The sequence below is a fragment of the Sinocyclocheilus grahami genome, unplaced genomic scaffold (assembly GCF_001515645.1).
Source record: "Sinocyclocheilus grahami isolate Dianchi unplaced genomic scaffold, SAMN03320097.WGS_v1.1 scaffold1209.1, whole genome shotgun sequence".
Taxonomy (NCBI): domain Eukaryota; kingdom Metazoa; phylum Chordata; class Actinopteri; order Cypriniformes; family Cyprinidae; genus Sinocyclocheilus; species Sinocyclocheilus grahami.
This window is the reverse complement of record NW_015506388.1, coordinates 122,294-149,138: the sequence shown is the minus strand read 5'-3', so window position 1 is coordinate 149,138 and position 26,845 is coordinate 122,294. Positions and strand designations below refer to the sequence as shown.

The window sequence follows — 26,845 nt, the reverse complement described above, 5'->3', positions numbered from 1 at the left end:
TAAATTCAGTTAAATTATTTAAATAAATTAATTAATTAAAGTGTATTTAAAGTCATTTATATCAAATCTAAGCTGAACTTACCCTGCTGATATCTTGCTGTAATGCATGTAGGCAGCAATGATAACGCCTGTCTTTCCTTTATTGCCCTGAAAAATAACCAATACTAATGAATAAAACTGCTACAGATATGATTTGCACTTCAAATCTATTGCAAATGATGAAGACATTCAGACAGTCAGGATCTTCCTATACCGGTGGGTAAGAAATTCTGAGACCACTGTTGAAAAGATAAACAATTTGAGTGAAAGCTAGTTTGAAAAATGAGCATGCATTTCACAATATCTTGGGGTTTTTCCACAATAAAGCGTTTTTAGCTTGTTTTCAAGCAGCACTGGGTGCTAGGGTGTTAAGGGTGGTTGCTTATATATTTTGGCATGTTCCCCTTTTGTTTCAATGACAGCAAGCTTGTGTAAAACCTAATGATGGTGACCCTTCTTGAAGTTCAGTGAAAGAACATGTGACCGTCTGAACATTTCTTTGTCTTAAAATATAAAAAGTCTTAAATCTGTGTTTATTCCCAGGTTTAAACTGTATTTAAATCCCAAACTTTTGGGTCCAGCTGAACATCCAAAACAATTCGATATGTATCAGTGCTTTCTCATCTCTTAGTCTTTATTTATTAATTTTTTTCCTCACATAAAACTAAAAGCTTGTCAAATCAGACATCCTCTCGGGTCTGGCTTCATGTTATCATCTGTGGTGAAGCTCCGCAGGGTGGTCCTTAAGGGTCTCGTCAGCACCCTTTAGTACTCTGTCAGTTCCTGTGACCATGACACGAACTGTCCTAAGACTACAATGACCTCTGACCTTACAGTGCAGAACGACCACATGCTGGGGGTTGGAGTTCAGCCAGTTCTCCATGGCTTTGCACATGGCACAGATCTTATCCAGAGGAGGAGCGTGCATATCTGGCCAGCCGAAGTCATGAACCTGAGAGAGACAAAGAGAGACTTTTTAATCTTGGGTGGTGTAAACAGATCTTTAAAAGTTCAGCCGCAAAGCAACTATCAATATAAACACAGAAAACCGTAAAAGCGGAGCCCCTACCTTTGGGTTTAAACGGGTGATGTCACGCCTTCGCTCAGACAGATTGAATAACTGTGGGAGGAAAATGGACCGGAACAATGAAAACGCTTCCTGAGGTAAACTTCCCTTAGATGCAGTAAATACACGCTGATTCGCGTACCAGAAACTTGTCCTGGTGTTTGGACTTGAGCATGGCTGCCACCTCCCTGAGGTTGAGGCGGTACTGCTGTTCTTCCAGCAGAGGAGGGAAAAAGACAGAGATGATCCTCTCCGTGATGTATGTGAGGTCGAAATCATAGTGCCTCTCCATCACTCTGTCCATCACCCGATCCATGCTGAAGCTCCTGAGAGAGAGGGGAAAACCAGCTTAAATACCCTGTGAAATGTCTTGAGAAGCTAATAGACATCAATTGAAAGCCACAAAACTTCAATTTCAGTGTTTAAGGCGGTTAAGCAGTTTTTTTGGAACATAGTAGCCGGCTTGTTGCTGGTCCAAGATGATCTACAAACATCTACATTGACCAAGATGGTCTACCAAGTCGAAACCATGTCCACCATCTGGAATTGCTTTGACCAGATAGAAAACTGCTGAGGAAAAAGGGCTGAACAATATCATTGATTCTTTACTATTTATTCTTGTCTTTTTTCCCCCACATAAAATAACACATAGTTTGAGTATTTGACATTTAACAATTATGATTTAAAATTGTTAAATGTAATCTTTAGGAAATATCAAAATAAAAAAATTTTTTTATCCTGTCCACTATAAAGTTGTGATGCCTGAATTTAAAAAAAATATTCTTATTCTTTTTTTTTTTTCTCGGCCCACATAAAATAAAACAGAATTTTAATATTTGATATTTACAATTTGTCATTTCAAATTAAATGAATTATTGATTTATCGCATTGACCAGAATTGCAAAGCTTCTCCAAGACAAAACCACTAGAATCATCATAAAGAATCATGTGAAAGTCCAGTAAATGATATTTTATTGGATAGCTGGTGTTTGATTGAACACAGCTGAGCTGTCGGTGGTGTGCAGCTGAACTAACTACGCACACAGACACATATTAGCTCTCTGCTCCTTACCACACTGCGGCCAAAAGGGATTTTTGACTTTTCACATCAAATCCAAAGGGAATAAAACCCAGCTGAGACAAGGCAATTTATCTGAGATAAATAGAGATTAGCTGAGGAAATAAAGTCTCAGAACTCAAGCATGCTCAACCACCTCTGCAGCAATCGCTGAACTTGATGGGTTGAGATTTGATGCTTTAAAAGCTTTGAGTCTTTTCAGCCAAACGTACCTCGGGAGAGTGTTTCTCTGTTTGGTGTAGGTCAGAGACTTGGTTGAGCCCTGGAAAAAGACAAAATAATATTATACCATTGTGTTTGGACACAATAAACTAAAACTTGTTTAGTTGACAGTGTCAACTCTTGATACAAAAGATTGTCTTTTCGGTTTATTTAAGAAATGTTTGTTCTTAATTTCTGTTCTACACTTAATGTGCGATATGTAAACATATAATCGCCACTGTAAGAAGGCCTAACAGCAAAAGAAAATGAAGAATAGACCTTCTTATTCTTCAGACAGTGAAAACTAATGGTTCTGATTAAACAGTGGACTTGAGTCAGAACCACAGAAAGATCATCTCTGGATACAGAAACTTAAATACTGACTCTGTGACTTCTGACATCACACTTATAACAAATGAACACATGTATTGCTATTCAAAGATGTTTGCCATTGACTTCACTACTAATGAGCTCATGAACTGAAGAAGCCACTCAGATGTGTAGAGGAACACCTAATATTAAATATTAGTAAATATCACTGAAATATTAACTTAAAATCTCAATGGGTACTTCAAATATCAATCTATGTTCTAGGTCAAAGGGACTGACTGACCAAAAATCCCTGATCTAGAGGAACAGCCATGTGCCAGCAGTGTGAGAGACAATGAAAGAGAGGAAAACAAGTTCTTACCAGATGCTGAATGTGTCTAGAGGAGGACGTTCCCCTTCGCTGCAGCAGATGAGAACACAGATATAACATTATAAACAGAGCAACAACACAAAAATGTGTCCTATTTTATCATCAGTATTTCCAGAAGCACCGTGCAGTATGTACTGTGCCAACACAGCTAAACTAAATGAAAAGAATGAAACTAACTAACAACCTAAAGACAAACACTATATCACAATATTTAGTAGAATAACCATCTTCAACATTGATAATAATAAGAAATGTTTCTTGAGCAGCAAATCAGCATATTAGAATGATTTCTGAAGGATCATGTGACACTGAAGACTGGAGTAATGATGCTGCAAATTCAGCTTTGACTCACAGGGAAAAATTACACTTTAAAATATATTCAAATACAAACTTTAAATTGTAACAATATTTCACAATATTACTATTTTTACTGTATTTTTTTATTGTATTCTTGGTGAGCATAATAGCCTTCAAAAACATGAAAAGAAATTGTACCATGACATAATTTTTTACAAAGCTTTACATGATTTTCAAACATCAAGTGCGACAGTAAAGTAATTTTACCACTTTTTACCATTGTGTGAATGAAAAAGGGAGTGAAAAAGTGAATAAACGAATAAGTAAATGAACAAGAAAGTAATCAGTGAGTTATCCAGTGAGAGGGAAAGAGATCCTGCTGGTATAAATGTAAGAAGTATGAACAATGTTGAGATGCATTGAATGAAAATACAACAGATAAAAGGAAGGAAAGAAAAAGTCTTACCAGTTCGGAGGGCTGCGCTGGGATGCAGGCTGTGTTGATCTGAAACAGAGAAAAGGAACATGACTCAAACCCAAATTCTGTATCTCTTCCACAATTCACCGCAGGCACATTCGCTCTTAACCCTGCCGTCGTTCCCCGCTCCGTCCCGGGACGAGGGGAAGGGAGTGGTGAAGAGGGATCTGTTGGGATCGGGAGAAGGAAATGCTTCCCCAAAGCAACAGATAAGCAAACTATCTACTGATAACACTGAGACTGGAGAAAAAGTGAGACGCAAGGGATTGTGGGTGATGGGCAGTAACCAAACACATTAGTATGCACATTCCTCTCGCATGATCTCGTACAAAATAACAGGACACAACAACATAAATTGTGGTACAGTATGTTTATGACGGGCAACCAACAGACATGTTTACATGTCTACATGTTTTGTCGCACAGGGTAAAGGGGGCAGAGGAGTCATTAGCATGTTTACAGCAGGCGGGAAACCGCGCGTGTGTGTGCGATGACATTCACGCTTACGTAACATGAAGCGTCCCCCTCCCCTCCCCTCCCCACACATCCCCTGCCCAGTCCTGCCCTGTTTGATTGGCCTCAGGAAAAGGGCTGAGGCAGGGAGAAGCGCACAGACGCTACACTAGGCCTTGACCTACGACTGTCTATGTGTGTGTTTGTGTGAGTCTAGGGAGTGAGAAAGAGAGTTATTAAAAGACTGTGTGTTTTTGTTCAACAAGACAATGAACCACAACTTATGAGGCTCTGGAGGATGGAGGGACTTGGGTGTTTGGGTATTTGTGTCTCCAAATAAATGCCAACACTGAGCTCTGTGGCTTTTAGCATGTCTGTTAGCATTGAGGTTATCTATATGCTAAAGTAGCTACATGCTAGAATGTCCGAAAAGTTAACATTTAACCATTTGACCAAAAATGGTCCAAAAGTACTGATGACTCATCCTGCACTCATGGGCTTGTCCTTTTGTCCAATCAAATTCTCTCTTGATTATATGTACAGAATGAGTTTTAGTAGCTCAAGTTTACTGCGTGTGAATTTATGAATGAACACATACACCTGGATGACCAGCTACATTTGCAAAAATGTGCAATGAACAATATATATTCAGAGTACATTATAATTACATGGTAATTACAGTATTATTCAAACGGACTGTCAAAAGTTGTATAAAATATTACATTAGATAAAATTTGATTTTTTTTTGCAACAAGTTGCTTATGCTCACCAAGGCTGCTATGTGATCAAAATTACAGTAAAAACAGTCAAATTGAGAAATATTACAATTTAAAATAACTGTTTTTTAAATTTTATTTTAATATATTTAAAAATGTCAATTATTCCTGTGATGCAAAGCTGAATTTTCAGCATCATTACTCCAGTCTTCAGTGTCACATGATCCTTCAGAAATCATTCTAATATACTGATCTGCTGCTCAAGAAACATTTCATATTATTATCAATGCTGGAAACAATTGTGCTGCTTAATTTTGTGAAAACTGGATTGGTGCTAATACCATGTTTTTAGGGCTATTTCAGTTATTTCAAAAGTTCTTACAGCCTACAAAAGCAAAAAAAAAAACAAAACCCACAATGACAAGGACCTAGCAAATAAATATAGAAAACAAAATACCCCCCCCCCCCCCCCCCAAGATTACAAAAGCATCCTTGCTGAATAAAAGTATTAATTTATTTAAAACAAAATCTTACTGACCTCATAGAAATGATAATGCATTTTCCTTTAATCTCCCTTATGCTGTGTCATTTTAACATTCTAAATGATGACATTGGTGCTAATACCATGTTACCAGATTTTTACACCATGTTTTTTAGGGTTAATTGAGGAAAGTTCAAAAGAACAGCCTTTATTTGAAACAGAAATCTTTTGTAACTTTTGGTCAATGCATCATGCTAGAATGTCCGAAAAGTTAACATTTAACCATTTGACCAAAAATGGTCCAAAAGTACTGATGACTCATCCTGCACTCATGGGCTTGTCCTTTTGTCCAATCAAATTCTCTCTTGATTATATGTACAGAATGAGTTTTAGTAGCTCAAGTTTACTGCGTGTGAATTTATGAATGAACACATACACCTGGATGACCAGCTACATTTGCAAAAATGTGCAATGAACAATATATATTCAGAGTACATTATAATTACATGGTAATTACAGTATTATTCAAACGGACTGTCAAAAGTTGTATAAAATATTACATTAGATAAAATTTGATTTTTTTTTGCAACAAGTTGCTTATGCTCACCAAGGCTGCTATGTGATCAAAATTACAGTAAAAACAGTCAAATTGAGAAATATTACAATTTAAAATAACTGTTTTTTAAATTTTATTTTAATATATTTAAAAATGTCAATTATTCCTGTGATGCAAAGCTGAATTTTCAGCATTATTACTCCAGTCTTCAGTGTCACATGATCCTTCAGAAATCATTCTAATATACTGATCTGCTGCTCAAGAAACATTTCATATTATTATCAATGCTGGAAACAATTGTGCTGCTTAATTTTGTGAAAACTGGATTGGTGCTAATACCATGTTTTTAGGGTTAATTGAGGAAAGTTCAAAAGAACAGCCTTTATTTGAAACAGAAATCTTTTGTAACTTTTGGTCAATGCATCCTTGCTGAATAAAAGTATTTATTTATTTCAAATAAAATCTTATTGACCTCAAACGTTTGAACATAATGTTAAACTTTCCATTAAACTTGACCCTCTATTTCCAGTTTGATGAATGCATCTGATATATCAGCAGAACTTGATAACATTTCTTTCTCGATCATTATTTGATTTTACAGTATTTAATTCAAAATGTAAAATAACAATTTTTAAGGGGTATCTAGTGCATACTGTGCAGTAAACAGTGCACTACTACCCCAATAGGCCGTGTTTGTTCGCATTGATGTTTTTGTGTGTTGCTAGGTGGGATCCCATTATAATATCAAGTTTCCTTTTTTCTTGGCTAAAAAAGCTGCCGTCACATTTGAAGAAAGTGAACGATTATGTCTCAAAACGCAGTGTGGACAGAACTCAGAAGATAATATTTCACTCCAGTGGAAATGAACATCTTCCCAGTGGTATATAAAGACAAGAAATCTCTCTCTATTTCTTCCTGCACAACCTGCCTGTAATGCTGTAAGGGAAGTGAAACACAGTGTAACTATTTTTACCAGGTGAAAAAGATATCACTGCCTCCGTGTTAAAGACATCAGCTGCTGAGAGCCAATTACTGACCCTCACACTCCTTTAGGTTCTGTCGCTATGAGCAGATGTTTCTTCTTCAATGCCCCTCTTGCTCTTTTTTTTTTGATTCCCTGGGAATATTTTCCTGATTCCTCTGGTAATTCCCCCCACCCCCTGCTTCCATCTAACCATTCCTTTTTTCTCTGCATGTCAATCATTCCATAAACATTTCCTCATTCATTCTGTTCATGTTTTCATGCAGCACTTGTTCACCTTTTCTTTTCCTCTATAACAGCAGTTTGGTCTTCAGTTACAAACATGCAGCACGGTTTCCACCAAAATACAGTATCGTTCAAAAGATTGAGGTTGGTAAGATTATTTTAATTGCTGTTGTTGTTTTTATATATAAATATCTTATGCTCAACAAAGCTGCATTTATTTGATTAAAATACAGTAAAAACAGTAATAATACAATGTAACATTACAACGGTTTAATATATTTATATATTTTTTTTTTATTCATATTTAATGTGCAGTCATTACTCCAGTCTTCAGTGTCACACAATCCTTCAGAAATCATTCTAATATGCTGATTTGAAGAAATATGTCTTATTATTATCAATGTTGAAAACAGTTGTGCTGCTTAATTATTTCTGTGGAAACTGACATTTTTTCAAGTTTTTTTTTAATGATTAGAAAGTTAAAAGGAACATCATTTATTGTTTTAACGTTTTGAAACATTATAAATGTCTTATCACTTGTCATAAATGTCTTTATAAATATCACTAGCTAAATAAAAGTATTAATTTCTTCAAAAAACCTTACTGACTCTATATTCTGAAGTGTACATTAGTGTTTATTTTTACTACTAAGAAATAAAAATACATGAATTCATCCTTATTCTCTTTTATACAATGTCGGGGTTTTTTTTTTAGTCACATTGGTGACTAATACCATGTTAGCAGATTTTTTGAATTTTCTAAAGGAAATGTGGCATTTGCCGGGTCACTAAGGTGTTTTTTAGCATGTTACTGCTGTAGATGGTGGGTAGGATGTTCTTGGTGGTTGCTTACAGACCACATCAAAAGAGGCCTCCACCCAAGTATAGATAAAAAAACCTTACTGACTCTATATTCTGAAGTGTACATTAGTGTTTATTTTTACTACTAAGAAATAAAAATACATGAATTCATCCTTATTCTCTTTTATACAATGTCGGGGTTTTTTTTTTAGTCACATTGGTGACTAATACCATGTTAGCAGATTTTTTGAATTTTCTAAAGGAAATGTGGCATTTGCCGGGTCACTAAGGTGTTTTTTTAGCATGTTACTGCTGTAGATGGTGGGTAGGATGTTCTTGGTGGTTGCTTACAGACCACATCAAAAGAGGCCTCCACCCAAGTATAGATGTGTGTTCTTATGGGATTTTTTTCATTGTCCAACAGTCTGTCTGCTGAAAAAAGTAATATCACATCTCTTCCAAACAATATTTGAGGTATCACTCATGTGTCCGTAGCACAAAAAGTGCTGGACGAGCTATGCGCCAAAGTTTAATATGAAGGATTATGGGTTTGTTCAGATCCCGAAGAATGAGCAACAGCCACTAATAAGTGTAGCGAGTCAACCATGCTATTTTGGTGGAAACTATGGTTACCATGGTGAATTTTTGTTGCTGCATCCAAAATACTCTCTTTCCTCTCGCTAATCTTTTTCCTCTCCTCCACGCCAACACTCTTTTGTTTCTTCCAGAATGTAACCTTCTTTCTCTCTCTCCATCACTCGCTCTGATTTTCTTTCTCCTTATCCAATCCACACTTTCCGCTTTTCATTATTTCCTCATTTAACAAAATGCCAATCCGCTCCACCTCCCTCAGACCGGCCGGCCTGCAGCCAGAACAAACTCTGAATCCCATCTGTAGGGCCAAATCTTACGCACGACTTTCATCCCGCTTTTTTTATCCATTATTCTTATTTCCCTCCCTCCATCTGTCTCTGAAGTAACAGCAGCCCCCCTGTTCTGTGCCCCTGTGTTCTGCTGCGAGCCCAGAGGAACATGTTCCCACGTGTAATGGGACGTTTAGGGTGAGGAGCGGTCCACAGGCGAGTACACGTGCCAAGTGTAATACCACAGCAGTAGTAAGGAAGGTTATTTACGTGACAGGGATGTGTTTTGACTCTAGAGTGACCAAATCAAAGCTCCAAACGAAACACGGCTGAGCTCATTACTGACGTCACGCTTGGAGTAAGAAATGCTGTATGCTTGTTCACAACACAACCTGTAGGATGTTTAAAGTAGTGAGTGATGCCCAAAATAGCCAATATATTTTGCACATCACTAATTTAAACATCTTAGCATATCAGTTATCAGCAGATTTTGATGGTTCTTTGATTTATCTAGATATTTATTGTGCTCCTTTGCCCTATTTTTACATTGAGATTATCCTTGCCATCATCCAGCACTCGCTTAAAGTTAATCGTATTAATATATACTAATTAGGGCAGAAACCACAAAATATTTTATATCATAAAAAATAAAACATTTAAAATATGGTACTGTATCATATGTGACTCGTTTTGCATTTTCTGCATATTAGGCATACAATAACAGTGAATGTGATCATATTATATATATATATATATATATGTGTGTGTGTGTGTGTGTGTGTGTGTGTGTGTAAAGTGACAGTTTCCAAAAATATTAAGCAGCACAACTGTTTTCAACATTGATAATAATAATAAATGTTTCTTGAGCAGCAAATCAGATTGTTAGAATGATTTCTGGAGGATCATGTGACACTGAAGACTGGAGTAATGATGCTGAAAATTCAGCTTTACCATCACAGAAATAAATTACATTTTAAATTCTATTCAAATAGAAAACAGTTATTTTGAATTGTAATAATATTTCACAATATTACTGTTTTTACAGTATTTTGATCAAATAAATGCAGCCTTGGTGAGCATAAAAACCCATCTTTTAAAAAAACAATTAAAAAAAATATTTCATCAAATATTTTACCCCAAAAATTTACCAACTCCAAACTTTTGAACAGTAGTGTATGTGTAGGTTTTCCACAGAGAGATTAACAGGATTGAATATTTTTTAGGCTCAGCATCTAGGAAGTTCTGGACTGATTTCTCCTGATATGGACTTTGATATTGTCATCTCAGTAGCAGCTGCTTCATCCGCTCCGCACTCCTTTCCTGTTTGTAGAGGTGTGAGGCTTTTTAAAGAGTTCCTCGGAGGCAGAGAGGAAATGTTCCTTGCACATGTGTGTTGGGGTCTGGAGATGCATGTAGAGATAAAAACAAGGCTAGAGAGAGGGAGTGCAGATCAGAGGATGGCAAGAGACGGATATATAACAAGCAGTCATACTGTAACCAGTGCAGGAATAAACGAAGGGTGGAGATGAACATAAGAGCAGAGAAAATGGAGGAAGGAGGGGGAGAGAGATGGAGGGATGTCAGAACGGTGGAGGAAGCGTGGGAGGAGAGCGAGGCTGGACAGTGGGCTCGGGTGTAAACAGAGTAATTACTGCAATTAGTCCGAGCAGAATGCAGGGGTCCCAGAAGGAGCAAATACTGGCTTTACACATGTTCTTCACTACTGACAAACAGAAACAGCCTTAACGAAGTTTTATAAGAAAATTAAGCCTAGTCTTAGACCTTTTTTTGTGTGTGCATGATGTTCTTTTTTTATGACAATAAAGAACCATATTCCTGCATTGTAAACAATTAAGAATAAAAATATATTATATTAAATATATTAGACATTAGCATGAGACAGATGTCAAGCCCTTCTCTATTCCTTAATTGGCTGTGATTTAGTGAGTGTTAACATGATCTCAAGTCTCGAGCAGCTGTGAGCATGTTAACACACACTCAGCTTTGAGCAGATCCCGCGGGAGAGGATGGGAATACACAGAGGTCTGCTTTCACACACACAACACGATCGCATCTTTTTATTTGGATTGATTCCCTACATGGAGATCCATAACTGAGATATTCTCCAAACTCCAGCAGACAACATGTGTATAGTATGCACAGACCAGAGCTGTAATCATTCTCTAATTAACTCACTCTTTCTCCTTTAGGCTCTCTAACAGGAGTTTCGGTATTATATCACCCCTTTTATTGCCAAACTAAACCGGAATCACAAATCTCTAGAGTGAAGCAGCCAATCAAAGAGATTAGATATGAATAAACAGAAGTAAATACATTCCCTGCAAATGGAAACAAATCTAAACAATTAACAGAACACAATCAGCAGATATCAGCAATGGAAAAATCCCACCTCTGCTACCTTGGCTTCTTTAATGAGGCAACGACATGCCACAGTTGTTCTGATCTCATGTGTTTATACAATCCTTTATGGACGCTATAAATACAAAGACGTGGATATATTGGAGAATGTACTGATGTTATAGACATCTTTCTTCACTTGAAAGTTATGCATATGGATAGTTTCCATATGGTGCCAATTAAACTGATGACAAAATGCAATGTTAAACTCATGTCAGCTTGACTTTTTTTTTTTTGATAGAATAAGAAAGACTAATTTAATTAGTTCTCTTAGAAATAGTAAGTCAATGACAATAAGCTTATCTTTTTTGAGTCATATCTATTAAATAAGTAAAAATATACATATTTAGATAAGCTTCAATATTAATTAATATATAGGCAGTGTAGATAGATAGATAGATAGATAGATAGATAGATAGATAGATAGATAGATAGAATCAGATTATGGATGGATGGATAGATAGATATATATTCAGATAGATAGATAGATAGATAGATAGATAGATAGATAGAATCAGATTATGGATGGATGGATGGATAGATAGATATAGAAATAATCAGATAGATAGATAGATAGATAGATAGATAGATATAATCAGATTATGGATGGATGGATAATCAGATTATATAGATAGATAGATCAACATTTGCTCTTCAATTTGCTATAATAAAGAAAACTGATCTTCAAAATTACTGTTATAACTCAAAGAGAAGTCTTGCAAGTGGAGGGCAGAAAAATCTCATGCTTTGCTTAAATGGCATGATACAGCATCCTAGATATTTAGCTCTGTTTTTTGGCATATACCTCTCCTTGTTACCCAACATTAGGAGTCGGATATAATCCAGACCTCTGAGTCAGAAAGCCAACCTCTAAATGATGCAAAACGAAACTAGAACTGCTAGACAAAGCTGAGACACACATAGTTAGAGTCATATACTGTATATACACACACTGGCCTGAGCGAAGTTTGGGAAACACATGGCATTGATGAGCTCGTAAAGAGGGGAGATGAAATGAACGATTTACTGGAAGAGCCCACCCACTCACTTCCCTCATTTATACCAGTTCATATCCCACTTCAGCCACCAGTACCATGGGAAACAGGATCCCTTTTGCCTTGAAAAGTGGCGGAAATGATTCTTCCTCTGACGGTGTTCTCTGCCATCTTTTTTTCCCCTTTCTGACCTCCTAAATCTTTTTCCCCCCTCCGTCTCTTTTTCTCCATGGACTGAATTTTCCACTCTGGCACATAGATAAGATCCTACCGCTCATAGGATGCATGGAAAAAAACAAAAATACACAGTTTTGACTTTATGTGGTAAGACAGCATGCTAACTGTCATGGACACTCAAAAGTAAATGATTTGGAACATAAACAGCAACTTCACTTGCCACACTACTAGCACTCTGCATTGGGAAACTTGACTTGCAATAGTCTTAAATAATAGAGTTTTTGTTAGCATGTTACTAAGTTAAAGCCGCAATACTCTAATAGGCACAAAAAATTTGTTCTAATATTTGTATCAATGTTTTTCGGTATCGAGTGAAGGTCGTCTCTTCTGCCATCTTGGATTATTTTGAGCCTGCTGAAATGCATTATGCAACTTAAATTTCAAACTTTTAGTCTAAAGCTTCATGACTTCCTCCACAGCTGTGACAAATTGTGACTCTTGAACTGTGAATTGTCATGCAGGGTCAGCTTGACTCACTGACAGCTAAGCTTCATCCTAAATGCTAAAAGCAAGTTAAAGATGAGTCAATTGCTTGTTAGTGGGCTGGAGGTTATATCCTGTGGTTTAAGGTTGTTGACGAGGTTGCACACAAACAAAGAGAGCGGTACTGACGATAATTCCCTTTCATCTCCGTTTTCAGAAAATTCATTTCGGGAAAATTGAACTGGGGTTTTTCCATGTAAGTGGGTAAAAGTAAAAAACATTAACAGACCAGTGAGGTCGGAGACTTTTGTTAAACTATGTTTATTGGTTACAGAGCATGCACAGCCAGCTCATCTCTACTGTACAACTCAAGGGAATATTTGAACCAAACAATGATGGATATAAATATCTTAAACCAAAAGAGCAATGAGTAAAGGTTGGTGGATGACCACCCTGACCAATCCCTACATTACCCAAGCAACAAACTACAACACTGTTTATTGAGAAACTGCCATAAACAGGTAAAACATGGACAGACATCACATCTCAAACTGTCATCACACTCTACTTCATAAGGAACTCTATAAGGACTTCTACGACTCAAGTGTTTGGAGTAGGAGTTTAATAACTCCCCAATGGCTGATGAAGTTAACTAGCCATTCGTGTCTGAGAGTGCTTCCTCTATAAATTATTTGGCTCCTTTCCTATTCTCTATGGTCCACATATCTTTATTTATAACAGAACTGTTAGCTTTCAACATATGGACATTCCTATTCAATTCACAGATTAAGCCATCTACGCATGCAATTCTAGATCTGTGTACAATCCAATAAGGCCAGTGCTATGAGGAGGTGAATAAAAAAAACATTCACATCGAATAATGCGACAGAGCCCAGGGAGGGGACAGCTTAAGAGAGCAACATGAAACAGCTGAATGGTGTTTGAGTGGATTTTCTATATTAAAGAGCAGAGGAGAAGGGCTTACGTTGATTTCTGCTGCGCCAAATAAAACATCTGCAGGTTATACTCTGAAATGAAGTACTGTTTAGGGTCAAATACAGTGTGTAATCATTTTAAAAGTGAGGTTTGCATTGCAGGAGTGCTCAGTGTTTTGATTTTTGAACTCAATGCTGTCTTACATTTTTGTGATAGCACTTTAATATGGAGCAAGAGTTTGCCGGACACTTCTTGGACCCATGACTTGGACCTATGCCATGGCATTCTGACCTAAGAGGGCTTAAGTGTTCTTGAAATTTGTCTTTGCCCTGTCTTGCGAGGTGCTAAGAGTGGGAGGGCTGGTTGACGCTCTAGAGGGCCGATAAGGTTTTCAGTTTTCTTTTTTAAAGCTCATGTTCTCTAGAGAGGGTGGCCACTCCCTACTAGGGTAAAGCTGATGACTATCACAGCCAACATCGAGGGTTTTGAATGGTCATGACTGGTACATGAACTTGTCACTGAACATATAAAACCAGGTTAATCAAAAGATTACTTAAACATGCTTTAGATGGGTAACAAAATACACGTGGGAAAATAGGTTGCTATATCCATACAGTTCCCGTGCTGCTCTTAAGTTCTCTCACTAAACTATTAATCTCCCAGATATCTGATGAAATGAATGTTTATGCATGAATCATTACAAATGATCAGTTAACCACTGATCAATCCTTAGATTAAGCAGTGGGACAAATACATCATCAGATGTGATGAACCAACAGAGAATTACATCTCACCCAGAACTGTGATTGTGGGATTCAAACCTACAACCTTTCGATTATAAGCTGAGAGTTATAACCATTGTACCAAACTATTTAGAATTAGATGCTTCTTTCATTCTTAAAATTCAGTCATTCATAAAAATCATTTTATGACAGCTGAAATTATGAAAAACAAAAGTAATCAAAGCGATGGCCTGTTTTGGGAATCAAACCTACATCAGAGCCCAGACTTAAACCCCATTGAAAATCTGTGGAATTGAAGACTTGAAGACTGCAGTGCACAAACGCTCACCATTAAATTGAACTTAACTTAAGCAGTTCTGCAAAGAAGAGTGGACAAATATTGCAAAGTCTAGATGTGGAAAGTTTAAGTAGGGTTAAGTAGAGACATAACCCAACAAACTCAAGACTGTAATTAAAGCAAAAGGTGGTTCAACAAAATACTGACACAAGGGGGTTGATCCTTTTTCGAACTCAGTGATTCTGGCTTTTTATTTTTTTCTGTCATGTTGGTGCTATATCTTTCACTTGGATGTTATAAGTTGCACTGAGTAAATAGAGTTGGATAAAACAAAAACTGTGTCCATCTTTATTTCAGGCTGCAAAGCAACAAAATGTGATTATTTTAAAGGGGGTGATTCTTTTCTACACCCACTGTAAATAATCAAACTGATAGCCTGTTGTGGGATTCAAACCTACAATCTTTCAAGGAAAAACTTGTATACATTTATGGATACAATAACATACATTTATTAAAAAAATAAATAAATATTTATGGCAGGTCAATTTTCTCAAAAAGTGAATTCTGTCTGGTAAAATGTAGATCTTGAGCCCTGATTCCTCATAATCACTGAAATGCATTCATTCCACATAATCATTTAACCTAGTCATTGTAGGAACTCATGCCTGAAAATGATACTATTCAGCAAGTGAGCTCAACTCCTAGCATGATACAGCTCTAGACAAACTGCACGCTCTCTGTGTAGTAAAGAGTGTTTCAGTGGGTTGGTAATTTGCTGATTGAATAACAATGTGGCATGTTTAAACCTCTCACTGTTTCTTTGCACATTGACCAAACTTTTGCCAGTGCCAAGGAGTGACGAATAAGGTTATATAAAACTGGGTATCACAGTAGTTACTCTATACAATGTCAGCAACTGTGAATAAAGCAAATAGCTTTACAGCTTAGCTTGGGACTCTAGATCACAGGGTGCCTGATATGGGTGTGCCAGCGCTGGCATCCATTGGCCTTATCAATGAGTCTTTCACTACGGCTGTGTGGTGTGGGGGTGCGGCTGCCAACACTGCCGCCCCAACACAGGGAGGCCTTCAGTGCAGGAAACACAGAGAGAGAGCTAGCCTTTAAACACATAAACTCCCATTTAATACGCCCATGTTAATCTGAAGAGGGAGTGAAAGAGACATTGATAAATTCATTATGTCCTGGTGAGAAATGGGAGAAATGTTCTTACCTTGGCTTCGCATTTCTTATGAGTAGCTGTTTTGCAGACTGTGGGTGGCAAAGAGAGGGAAATGTGGTGGTTAGGGAGGAATACTGAATAAGTCTGATATGGTTTCATTAGGCATTAGTGGCATACAGAGAGTATTAGGGAACCCCCTAGTGAACAATAAGATATAACATAATTTATGGGAGTTTTTATCAGGGATGAGAAGTATCAAAATAGCATCTAAAATCTTTCTTCTAAATCTTTTTCCTTATGATTGTTAAAAATTACAATAACAAATTACTTCCGAAAAAGTGCAATAGTGTTATTTTAGTATTATTTATATACAATCATAATATTTTAACTACTTTTATTTTTATATTTTCAGTTTTCATTTTATTTTTTAGTTATTTTGTGAAGTTCTTTTTTATTAAATTTGTAAAAATGTTTCTATATAGATTTATTTTTATTTCAGTTTTATCTTAAGTCATTTTAGTAGGTCAACATAAACCTATTTATTTAATTTTCATTTATTTATTAGAAGTTTTTCACTTCATTTGCATGGAAAGATTTTACAGAATATTTTTAGGGCTGTCAACTGCAAAACTGGAACGGGATTTAGTGTGAAAAATAAAAAATACTGTGAGAATACACTGTACATTTTAAATAGGTTATTTTCTCTTCAGTACTATACTAACTTTAAAATTACTTTATATTAAGTGTAAATATTGTCCAGATAATATTTTTTCGTTATTTGATTTTTATTTAGTACAGTAATATTAAAGCCAATTATTTAATTTCACAATAAAAAAATATGCTTCTTCTCAGTATAAATTGTGAGACAAAAATACATTTTCATACATGAAAATCTCACATGGGGAACATCATATTTGTGGGTCCTTGGCAAAAGTTAAAACAAAAAAACATGAGATAAAGGCTGAAATGGTCAGATGTCACTCACCTCGACAAAAAGAGCCCAAATTCTCCACGCTCTGCCTGCACACCCCACACTGCCGCTTCTTTTTGAAGGTCTTTTCTTTGAAGACGTGGGGCTCGCCCTTCCCCGCCTGGAAAACACAAACACAACATTTAAAAAAATAAAAAAGGCTTTGTACTGTATTTGTCGCTAAACTCATGCTTCTCTCTCAGTCACTGTCACAGTCTGTCATTTTGTCATTAGTTCACTATTTTTCCAAATAAATCTTCTCTTGCGTTCTGCTCTTCCGCCTGATTCCCTTCACTGACCTGAACTCTCCTCTGGATGTCAGCCATCTGTCTCTCTTTCCATGTACAGCAGCTCATTTTTCAATGCTGAGAACAAAAACAAAAACCCGACAGACCTTTTATCTGAAAGTGGCACATCTTGCGGTGAGAAACTTGATGAGGACACTTTGGTTCAAATAACACATAATAACACCCTAGCAATCACCCAGAACATCATAACACATAGTAACACCCTAGCAACCACCCAAAACGTATAACACATAGTAACACCATAGCAACCACCCAGAATATTCCACTACCCACATAATGACCCTAGCAACCACCCATAACATCATAACACATAATAACACCCTAGCAATCACCCAGAACATCATAACACATAGTAACACCCTAGCAACCACCCAAAACGTATAACACATAGTAACACCATAGCAACCACCCAGAATATTCCACTACCCACATAATGACCCTAGCAACCACCCATAACATCATAACACATAATAACACCCTAGCAATCACCCAGAACATCATAACACATAGTAACACCCTAGCAACCACCCAAAACGTATAACACATAGTAACACCATAGCAACCACCCAGAATATTCCACTACCCACATAATGACCCTAGCAACCACCCATAACATCATAACACATAATAACACCCTAGCAATCACCCAGAACATCATAACACATAGTAACACCCTAGCAACCACCCAAAACTTATAACACAAAGTAACAACCTAGCAACCACATAAAATACTCCACTACCCACAAAATAGCCCTAGCAACCACCTAGAACATCATAACAACCACATAGCAACACCCTAGCAACCATTCAGGACACTAGAATACTTTCAAAATCACCTAGAAATACATTAAAAACTTCTAAAAACAACAGACCATTAGCATATTGGACTTATATAGGTCATAATACTGATCCTGTTTGATGTTAAAGACACACACACACACACACACACACACATATATATATATATATATATATATATATATATATATATATATAATTGGTAAAAAAAAATAATAATAAAGGTAGCGGCTTTGGGACATCACTTGATTTCCAATGTAAAATCTGGGTCCTGAAGCAAAAGCAAGTGAAAAGCAGAGCAACATTTGTGTCACTGCAGTCTGTCCTCTTTGACTGTACTGTGACACAAGACTTCTTCAGAATGACTAAGGTTGAGAACTATTATAAGCTGACTATAATTGCTTAATCAGAGCAAGTTTTTCATTCACTATGAACGAACATCAGGATCAGCTGCTTCAGATGTTAGCAAATGCCCTGTAAGCATGCAAGTGCCCCGTGACAAACGTTATGTGTTATGCATTAAACTGTCCCATTTAAACATCCATGGATACTAAGAAAGCCCTCTTTCTGGGTTAATCAAACTGGATCGTCTCGTTTACCCCTCTCAGAGATCTCAGCCAGATCACGTTGATTTGCTTGGCTGCTCCAGGAGTTCAGTTTGTCCACCCAAATGAAAATCATCAGCTGCTTTTCCCGCTCTCTTTTACAGCTCCTTAATGCTCAGATTTCCTCTCTTTCTTCTAATTTCAGCTTCTAGTTTTTCATTTTCCTTAACTTTAGCCAAGGGTCAATGACGTATAAAAGTGTCCACGATAAAGAAAATATTTTCAAATATTTTTGAAATATTAATAAATCAGTAAAGCAGTTTTGTTAACCGACTGTGAAATCATTTATATATATATATATATATATATATATATATATATATATATATGTGTGTATATGTATGTGTGTGCATGTGTGTGTTTTTAAGAAATAATAATGAAAATTCATGTCAAATTATTAGACCAAGTTGAACTGGAGATCCAAATATATTACACACTATTGAAAATATAAAAAAAATTAGGGCTGTCAAAATGTTTTAGTTACATGTTCTGATGAATAATCCATAATAAATGTGCAATTAATCACATATATCGATATTTGCTAAAAAAAAAATACATAAATAAAAAATCCCCAAATTCAAATAATACAAAGACAATACATTACTCTGGCAGATGATTAAATAGATAAATAAATACGCATAGTTTGCTTTATAAGTCCCATTTGTTTGTCATATTTGTATATCATTGAACATATTCGCTGATCTTCAGTATTTTGTCTAATTAATTGTACTACAGTTATATTAAGTTAAATCGAAAGCTCTAAAAATTTTTTAAAGGTCCTTCAACTACATAATTACACTTTTAAAGCTTAAAAATAAATCATTAATGCCACCTGAGAGAACCAAAATGTACTTGTCCTCTAATTCTGGCCTACAAGTCAGTGTTTTTGTAATTAAGCCCTATTAAGCATAAAAGTGACCTTTCTGTGCACCCTAATTAGGTGAGCACAGAACATGCATTATAAAGCCTACCTTTCCACTGCTAAAGTCCACAGGGGTCAAGAACCCGAATGAAAAAATAATCAGCAGGCCATTACCTGCACTAAGTAACCCCACCCCCAATAACCGAGTGCGCAAAATCACGTCTCACAGGTCTGGCGCTCTGCAACACCCGTCAACAGACTAACCTACTGCCAAGCCGACAGTGTGCCAAGAGCAGGTAGTCAGGGAAGGGACGGCCCCCAGGGCACGGCGCAGAGACAAGGAGGAACTGTTCACTTAATTTTAGCCATCCAGAACAGCATGCCAAAGCTCTCTAGCAAAAAGAACAGCCTTTGATAGAGAAAAAACCCTCCCCTTCAAACTCAAATGAAAGAACAGAAGAGGAATTGAACAGACAATCTGGATATAAACAGACATAGAAACGACAGAAAGCGACAGGCAAGTCCGCACAACCACGTACCAATTTTCCCATGATTCTTCACCTCTTGCACTCTCTTCTCTTCCATAAATAGCTCCAGCTTCAACAGATCCTCACATTGTGTGCAATATCCTGCAATGAACCGAACTTTGTGTTCCAGCCCAATTCAGTACATGCAAGCTATGAATGGAAGCTCAACGAGAACATAAACACTAACTGACATTTAGGGGTCAATGACATATAAAAGTGTCCACAAAAATGAAAATTCACCTTAAAACACATGTGCCAAGTTGGTAGAAATGTACTCTTTGTATTCATGTTGGTTTCATATGGTTTTGAAAAACATTTATAACATTTTCAAAAAAAAGTTTCAATTAAAACAATGTAAAAGTAATAAAAATGTGATGTGATGTAATTGTAAATGTAATTATATATTCTTCTTACCAGTGTTATTTTAGTATCATTAAGATACTATTACAGTTTTTATAAATATTTCAAATTTTTAAAAATATTTTTAATTTCCATTTCAATTTTAATTTTAGTTAATATTTTAGTAAGTTTGTTATTTTTAAGTAATTAAAAGAAACAAAAATCAGTTTTAGTTATTTTAGTACACCTAGTTAAAATGAGAAATGTTGGCTTGACAAATGACAATTACATGAAATAAAATAAGATTTTTTATATTTTATTTTAATTTAAAGTTTATTTTATTTCAAGTAACAAAAATGCTTTTCTTAGGGTGTAGTTTTAGTTAACTATAATAGCACTGCTTCTTACATCTTGAATCTTCAAAACATTTAAAAAATATTATATATATACACATATATGCACTACAACTTTATATAAGTTAAACTTCATTTATTTTTATCATTTGTTATATTTTAGGTTATATAGTCACACCACATGACATTTTGCGAACTGAACTAACCTTGCCTAATCATAAAAATATAAACTGTTATGACATTTTGACCTTGATGCACAGTTTTTTTTTTTAGGTATTTGTGAATTCACAAATTGAACAAATAAGAATCACTAACAGACAGTTAGACCAATTAAATGTGCCACTGAGACACACACCACCTCCTGTATCTGTTGCTGTAGTTGGCAGATCCAACTCAAGAAAGAGAAATCACTGCAGATTTGATGGTGGAGCCTCTAGAATTTGGGCCTCTAAGGTACAAATCCAAGTAGAAGCAGAAGTTGCTCAGATCTCCATCCTGCCTTAGCCACAAATGTTCTCCAATCAGCATAGCATTAATGCCCAGGGTGCCCCAAGGAGACCTTGGTGTCCCTGCCATCCGTCTCCCGTAGGTCGCGATTAACAAAAAGCATCTGCGAATAACCAAGTTATCAATCACAAAATCGTGCCTGCAACCATGGTGGTCCACCAACAGATGCTACCCATTACATTTTCAAATCATACAGACACAGATACTCTGGTAAGCTGGCACAAACAACAATTCAAGAAAAAACAATTAGAACAGACAATTCAGAAGAATAAACATCAGTGGGGCTGGATGACGGGAACTGAGATCTTGGACATCAAGCTGTCCTAATGTGGAATATGTGAGCGCCAGATTAACTGCTGATATAACCTACACTTGCTGAAAAAGTGCTTTTAATGCCAGAGGAATTAGCTTTCCTGCCCAAACAATTCAGACGAGATGTTTATAGTGGCGTTCGATGCAATAGCACTAAAATCCTGCCATTTTTGCAGATTGTTCTGCCGGTGCATATCTCACAGCCACAATACTAGAGGGTGGTTGCTATGCAGTTGCTAGGGTGTTCTACACTGTTAAAAATATCCAGTTAAACGTATGCTAAAAAACGCAGCTGTGGCTGCCAGAAATGACAATGTGACATTTTACTGTTTTTCAATGGAAATTATATGGTAATTTATAGTTTTTACTTAACATAAACTTTTTTCAGCATAATCACACACAATGCAATGTTAAAAAAAAAAAATCCTGCCATTTTTGCAGATTGTTCTGCCGGTGCATATCTCACAGCCACAATACTAGAGGGTGGTTGCTATGCAGTTGCTAGGGTGTTCTACACTGTTAAAAATATCCAGTTAAACATATGCTAAAAAACGCAGCTGTGGCTGCCAGAAATGACAATGTGACATTTTACTGTTTTTCAATGGAAATTATATGGTAATTTATAGTTTTTACTTAACAAACTTTTTTCAGCATAATCACACACAATGCAATGTTAAAAAAAATTTCACCATGCCCTGGTAAGCTACAGTCAACCAATTAACAGGTTTTTACTGTAGCATTTACAGTATTTTTCTGTAAAAATGAAACATTTGTTGCTAGGGCATTACTATGCAGTTGGTAAAATGTTGCGGGAGGTTGTTAAGTCATCACTTACTGGCTCAATATAATCATCCTTAGACAATTCATATCCCTTTTGCAATGGGTCCCAAGCATGTTTTAATACCTGAAAAAAGTCTGATTGCTTAGAAGTAAAAGCACATCCCATCCTCCATCAAGCCTCACAGTTTTAGGCCTTATTCACATCTGTAGCACAGCATCTTGCTGAACGCACCAAACATTTAGGGTTAATAAAGAATGAGTATCTCAACTGGGGAGTATAAAAAAGTGTTACAGGCCTTTTTCCTCACTGAGGGGTGGTAAAGGGAAAGCAAGGGAGCCATGTGTGTGTGAATACGAGTGTGTGTTTGTAAGTGTGTGTGTAGGGTGGGACAGGCAGTGAAAGAACAGAAACTGCCTGTTCCAGTGATGAAGTCAGCGTAGCGCCATTACATACTTCCTACGCTAATCAAATATGTCTCCATGACAAACAAACGCACAATGGCCCAACATTCAACTCAACACTCAGACGAGTGCTCAACTCACTCAACATTCAAAACACAACACACACAACATTCACATCGAACTATCTGTAGACATAATGAGCATGTAAACTATTCAACTACTAGTTTACGAATATATTGAATACTGGAGGGACGCGCCCTCTTCCATGATGGTTACAAGCCTGCATCCTCAGGAAATGACGGACTAATCTGCCCATCCTATTGTGTGAGCTATTATTTGCACTTCCTCCTATAAGCCATCACTGAGACTTCACACACTAAATCACACAGCAGTCTATTAGTGTCAGACTGTTATCAAGAACTTACTCTAACCGCACAATGTTGTCGTCGTGTTACTATATATAACCCAAGAGAAAGCCATGGGAAAGTCCAATACAAATATATAAGGATAAAACACAATCACGCACACATATGTCTGATTACACATCAGGAATTCCTGTGGCATGACTCTTACACGAACCTTCATGTCAATAAACGTTCGCACACTATAATCTAACCGTGGTGGTGGTCGGTTTTGATTGAGCATTTCAATATGATGTGAAACTTGAAACTTCAGAAAGAACCAAGTAAAACACACTAATCAGTAACCACACTCATTTTATGTCTATACATAAATGGCTCAATATGCTTGTAAAGAAATCCCCCTGATTATGGCTTATATCACATAGTAATTACTTGCAACTTTTTTACTGCTCTAAAATCAACAGCAAGAATTATTACTGAGTGTTGCTAAGTACCACTTCTATTGTACTGCTCACTTACACACCTATAACTCTTTCCCTGGATTCTTCTATAATGTAAACGGTATATGATTCTCTTCAAGCAGACCAATTCATAGACGAGTGTGATATAATAAAGTTTCCGTTACATCCACTTTGTGTATTCATGTGGACACACTAAGCTGAAATAGTCCATGCGAGGTCCAATACGAAGTGACAGCTCATATAGAAAGAGCATGAGAGAGAGAAGTAATTATCATGTAGGTAGCAAACCATATCAACTATTTACTGAGCTACTAACAAGCAACCAGCCCACTTAAAATGAAAGGTCATATTTAATGGCTGTTTAGCTGTATTCGGGGCTGTATGGCAGAAGAACATCCTTCATTGATGATCTCACACACGATCTACTGACTTGCAGCATTACATCCTCAGCAAAGTCAACGACATCTTCAAGAATCTGGACTTCTACACCATTCAGCACGTCATTACACTGTTTGTTAAAATGCACCTACTACGTGTGCAATGTCCCAAGATGCTTTAAAGAGTTTGAGGAACTTCACGCAAGGTTAACGGAGATATAAACAACTGCCTGTTGTGTTCAATATTTCCCCCCATCTTCTTGTATTTTGCATGGCCTTTCTTCTCACAATAATGATATCACACTGATATTCAAGATATTTTACATGACTATTCTTCAAAACTACCATAGCCTCCTGGGACCCAGGCATAGACCTTTATCCTCTGTAGAGGACATTATATTGTAGTGAATTTCTCTGAGACCGTACATGCCTCAGTTTTAAGTCTGGATGTCGTGTACAAAGCACATTCAGGGCTTTTTAGAGATATCAAATGTTTGGAGGTTAAACACACCTTCTCCTTGGTCTTTAAAAAGGACTGATCAAATTTAGCACTCAACATTTTGTAATTGTCCTTTAAATCGGACTAATTTTCAAATTGTTTGTCGTAAAAATAAATAAATAAAAATCAAGTAAATATCATGGGGTTTCAAATCAGAATATGACTTTTTATTACGAAACAGGGCATAATTTTCATACATGTCTTCTGTAGAGGACACCAGGACAAACGTCATGTTAATCAGGCATTTTGGGGTCAATAGGGAAATAAGTTATAGATTAATATTCATATAAAATATGAGATATTCTTATGAAAACGTAGCCAAGTTATTACTCCCATTATTACACTTCTTCTTTCATTATGGTTTGCCCCAAGAACGCATTAATATGATAATTAGATGCTATGGACACACTGTATAGAATGAGAATAGCAATTTATGTACATTTTACGCACATATTGCATAAAGTAAACTAGTATATCAAATCATTCGGTTATATCTTTCATAACATAGTTGAGAATCCTCTTTGTACAAAGTTTGGTTAAAAATAGCTTGAATCCTAAAAACTGTTTGGTGAATGAAAAAATAAAACATTGTTTTTGCCTATACATGCCTTTTCATGTCTATTTGTTTATATATATATATATATATATATATATATATAACAGTCCTGGTGTCCTCTACAAAGGACAGAATAAAATATGAATAAAATATATATTTTCCATGGTTTCTTATGCTCCAACCAATGTACTAATGACATTAAAAAACAACCAAATTCACAAAACTGTTTTATGGTTCTCAGGAGGATAGTACATGTCCAAATATTATATTAATGAATTAATTAATTTCTTTAATTATAATTTTTTTTCTATTTCAAATTTCAATCATTAAATTAAATGAGTATACTCATTTTTACTGAAGCAACTCCGGTATTTTGGCGACAACATGAGAGTATTCCTTTACATTACTGAAAATATATAATTGACTTAAAAATTTAATAGTACAGGTTAATAGATGATCTTAATCGCTTGCGATACCCAAAAACGCTGTCTAGGTAGTAAGCTCAGCATGTTTTGAGAAACAGCCGATGTCCCTTTTTTTTATGTTTTTTATGAAAATAGAACAAATAACAAACAGAGCATAGCATAAGACAGTCAGTGCTATACAAAGTGTGACATTAATTAGTAACGGGAACTGAAAATAATGTCATACAATTTTAAACATGTTAATGACTTTTTGTTTTTTAACAATTTCAGAGAAGATATAAAACAATCAAATTCCACTAAAAATACCTTAAATATTGGGGATGAATTTAAGCATTTTTGCTTATGTATATTAAATTTTGCCAGCAATATGAATAAATTAACAATGTATTCAAGACCTTTGTTGACATTGTTTTCAAAGTACACAATAATATCCTTTAAAGAAAAACAGCATCTATCCTTTACTAGATTAAAAATAAATTCTGCCAATTCCTCCCAAAAATTTTGGGTAATTTTACAATCAAAAAATAAATGTGATAACACCTCTTTCTCATTGTTACAAAAGGAGCATAAATCATCAATATCAGAGTATCTTGAATTATTGATTTAACAGGGTAGATGGTATGCAACATTTTAAAATGTATTTCTTTAGTTTTGTTACTGATACAATATTTAAAGGGAATTAACCAAGCAGTCTTCCAATTAATATTATCAATAATAGAGTTCCAAAATAATTTTCCTCTAGGTGTTATTTTATTTTGTTTTTGGAAAACAGTACAAATAGGTTTGTTATTGCATTTTTTATCCATCAGTTCAAGACCGTTTAAAATTAATTTTGGTTTTGTCATTATTGTAGAGTTATAGTGAATATGACTTTTAACAAGATGAACAAGAGTAGGAGGAATAGCTTTAATGACCAAATGAAATTCCTTAAATGCACAGGGAAGCTGTAGATTCGCATGAATTGTTCATAAGTTAAAAGATTCCCATAATTATCAAACATATTCATAAGATGATTAATATCCCTGTTAAACCAATTCCTTAAAAATAAAGATTTATTGGCAGTCGTTATATTGGCCAAACTTCATTTGGAATTGGCATATACTCCAAATGAAGGAGGTGTGCACAGCCAATGTCTTTAGTGAGGCGTTTAATGCATGATGACGCAGTAGCTATTAGTTACCAGCAGTGTTGGGGGTAACGCATTACAAGTAATGTGAGTTACGTAATCAGATTACTTTTTTTAAGTAACTAGTAAAGT

The 26,845-nt window shown here is 35.9% G+C and overlaps 1 protein-coding gene across 5 annotated transcripts in view; it reads right to left on the bottom strand.

Moving 5' to 3' along the window:
• Positions 1–26,845, bottom strand: part of LOC107568045 (tensin-2-like) — a 52,619-nt gene that overhangs the window by 10,535 nt on the left and 15,239 nt on the right. For 3 of the 5 annotated variants that reach the window (XM_016253883.1, XM_016253882.1, XM_016253884.1), the window contains exons 2-10: positions 17,130–17,235; positions 16,196–16,233; positions 3,848–3,886; positions 3,076–3,114; positions 2,396–2,445; positions 1,248–1,431; positions 1,109–1,159; positions 869–991; positions 83–147 (exon numbers count right to left, since the gene is read on the bottom strand). In XM_016253883.1, the coding sequence (XP_016109369.1) occupies positions 83–147; positions 869–991; positions 1,109–1,159; positions 1,248–1,431; positions 2,396–2,445; positions 3,076–3,114; positions 3,848–3,886; positions 16,196–16,233; positions 17,130–17,235 (695 nt within the window). Of the gene's footprint in view, positions 1–82; positions 148–868; positions 992–1,108; positions 1,160–1,247; positions 1,432–2,395; positions 2,446–3,075; positions 3,115–3,847; positions 3,887–16,195; positions 16,234–17,129; positions 17,236–17,413; positions 17,480–26,845 lie in introns of all 5 variants that reach the window. The other 2 variants (XM_016253886.1, XM_016253887.1) reach the window with 1 other exon arrangement.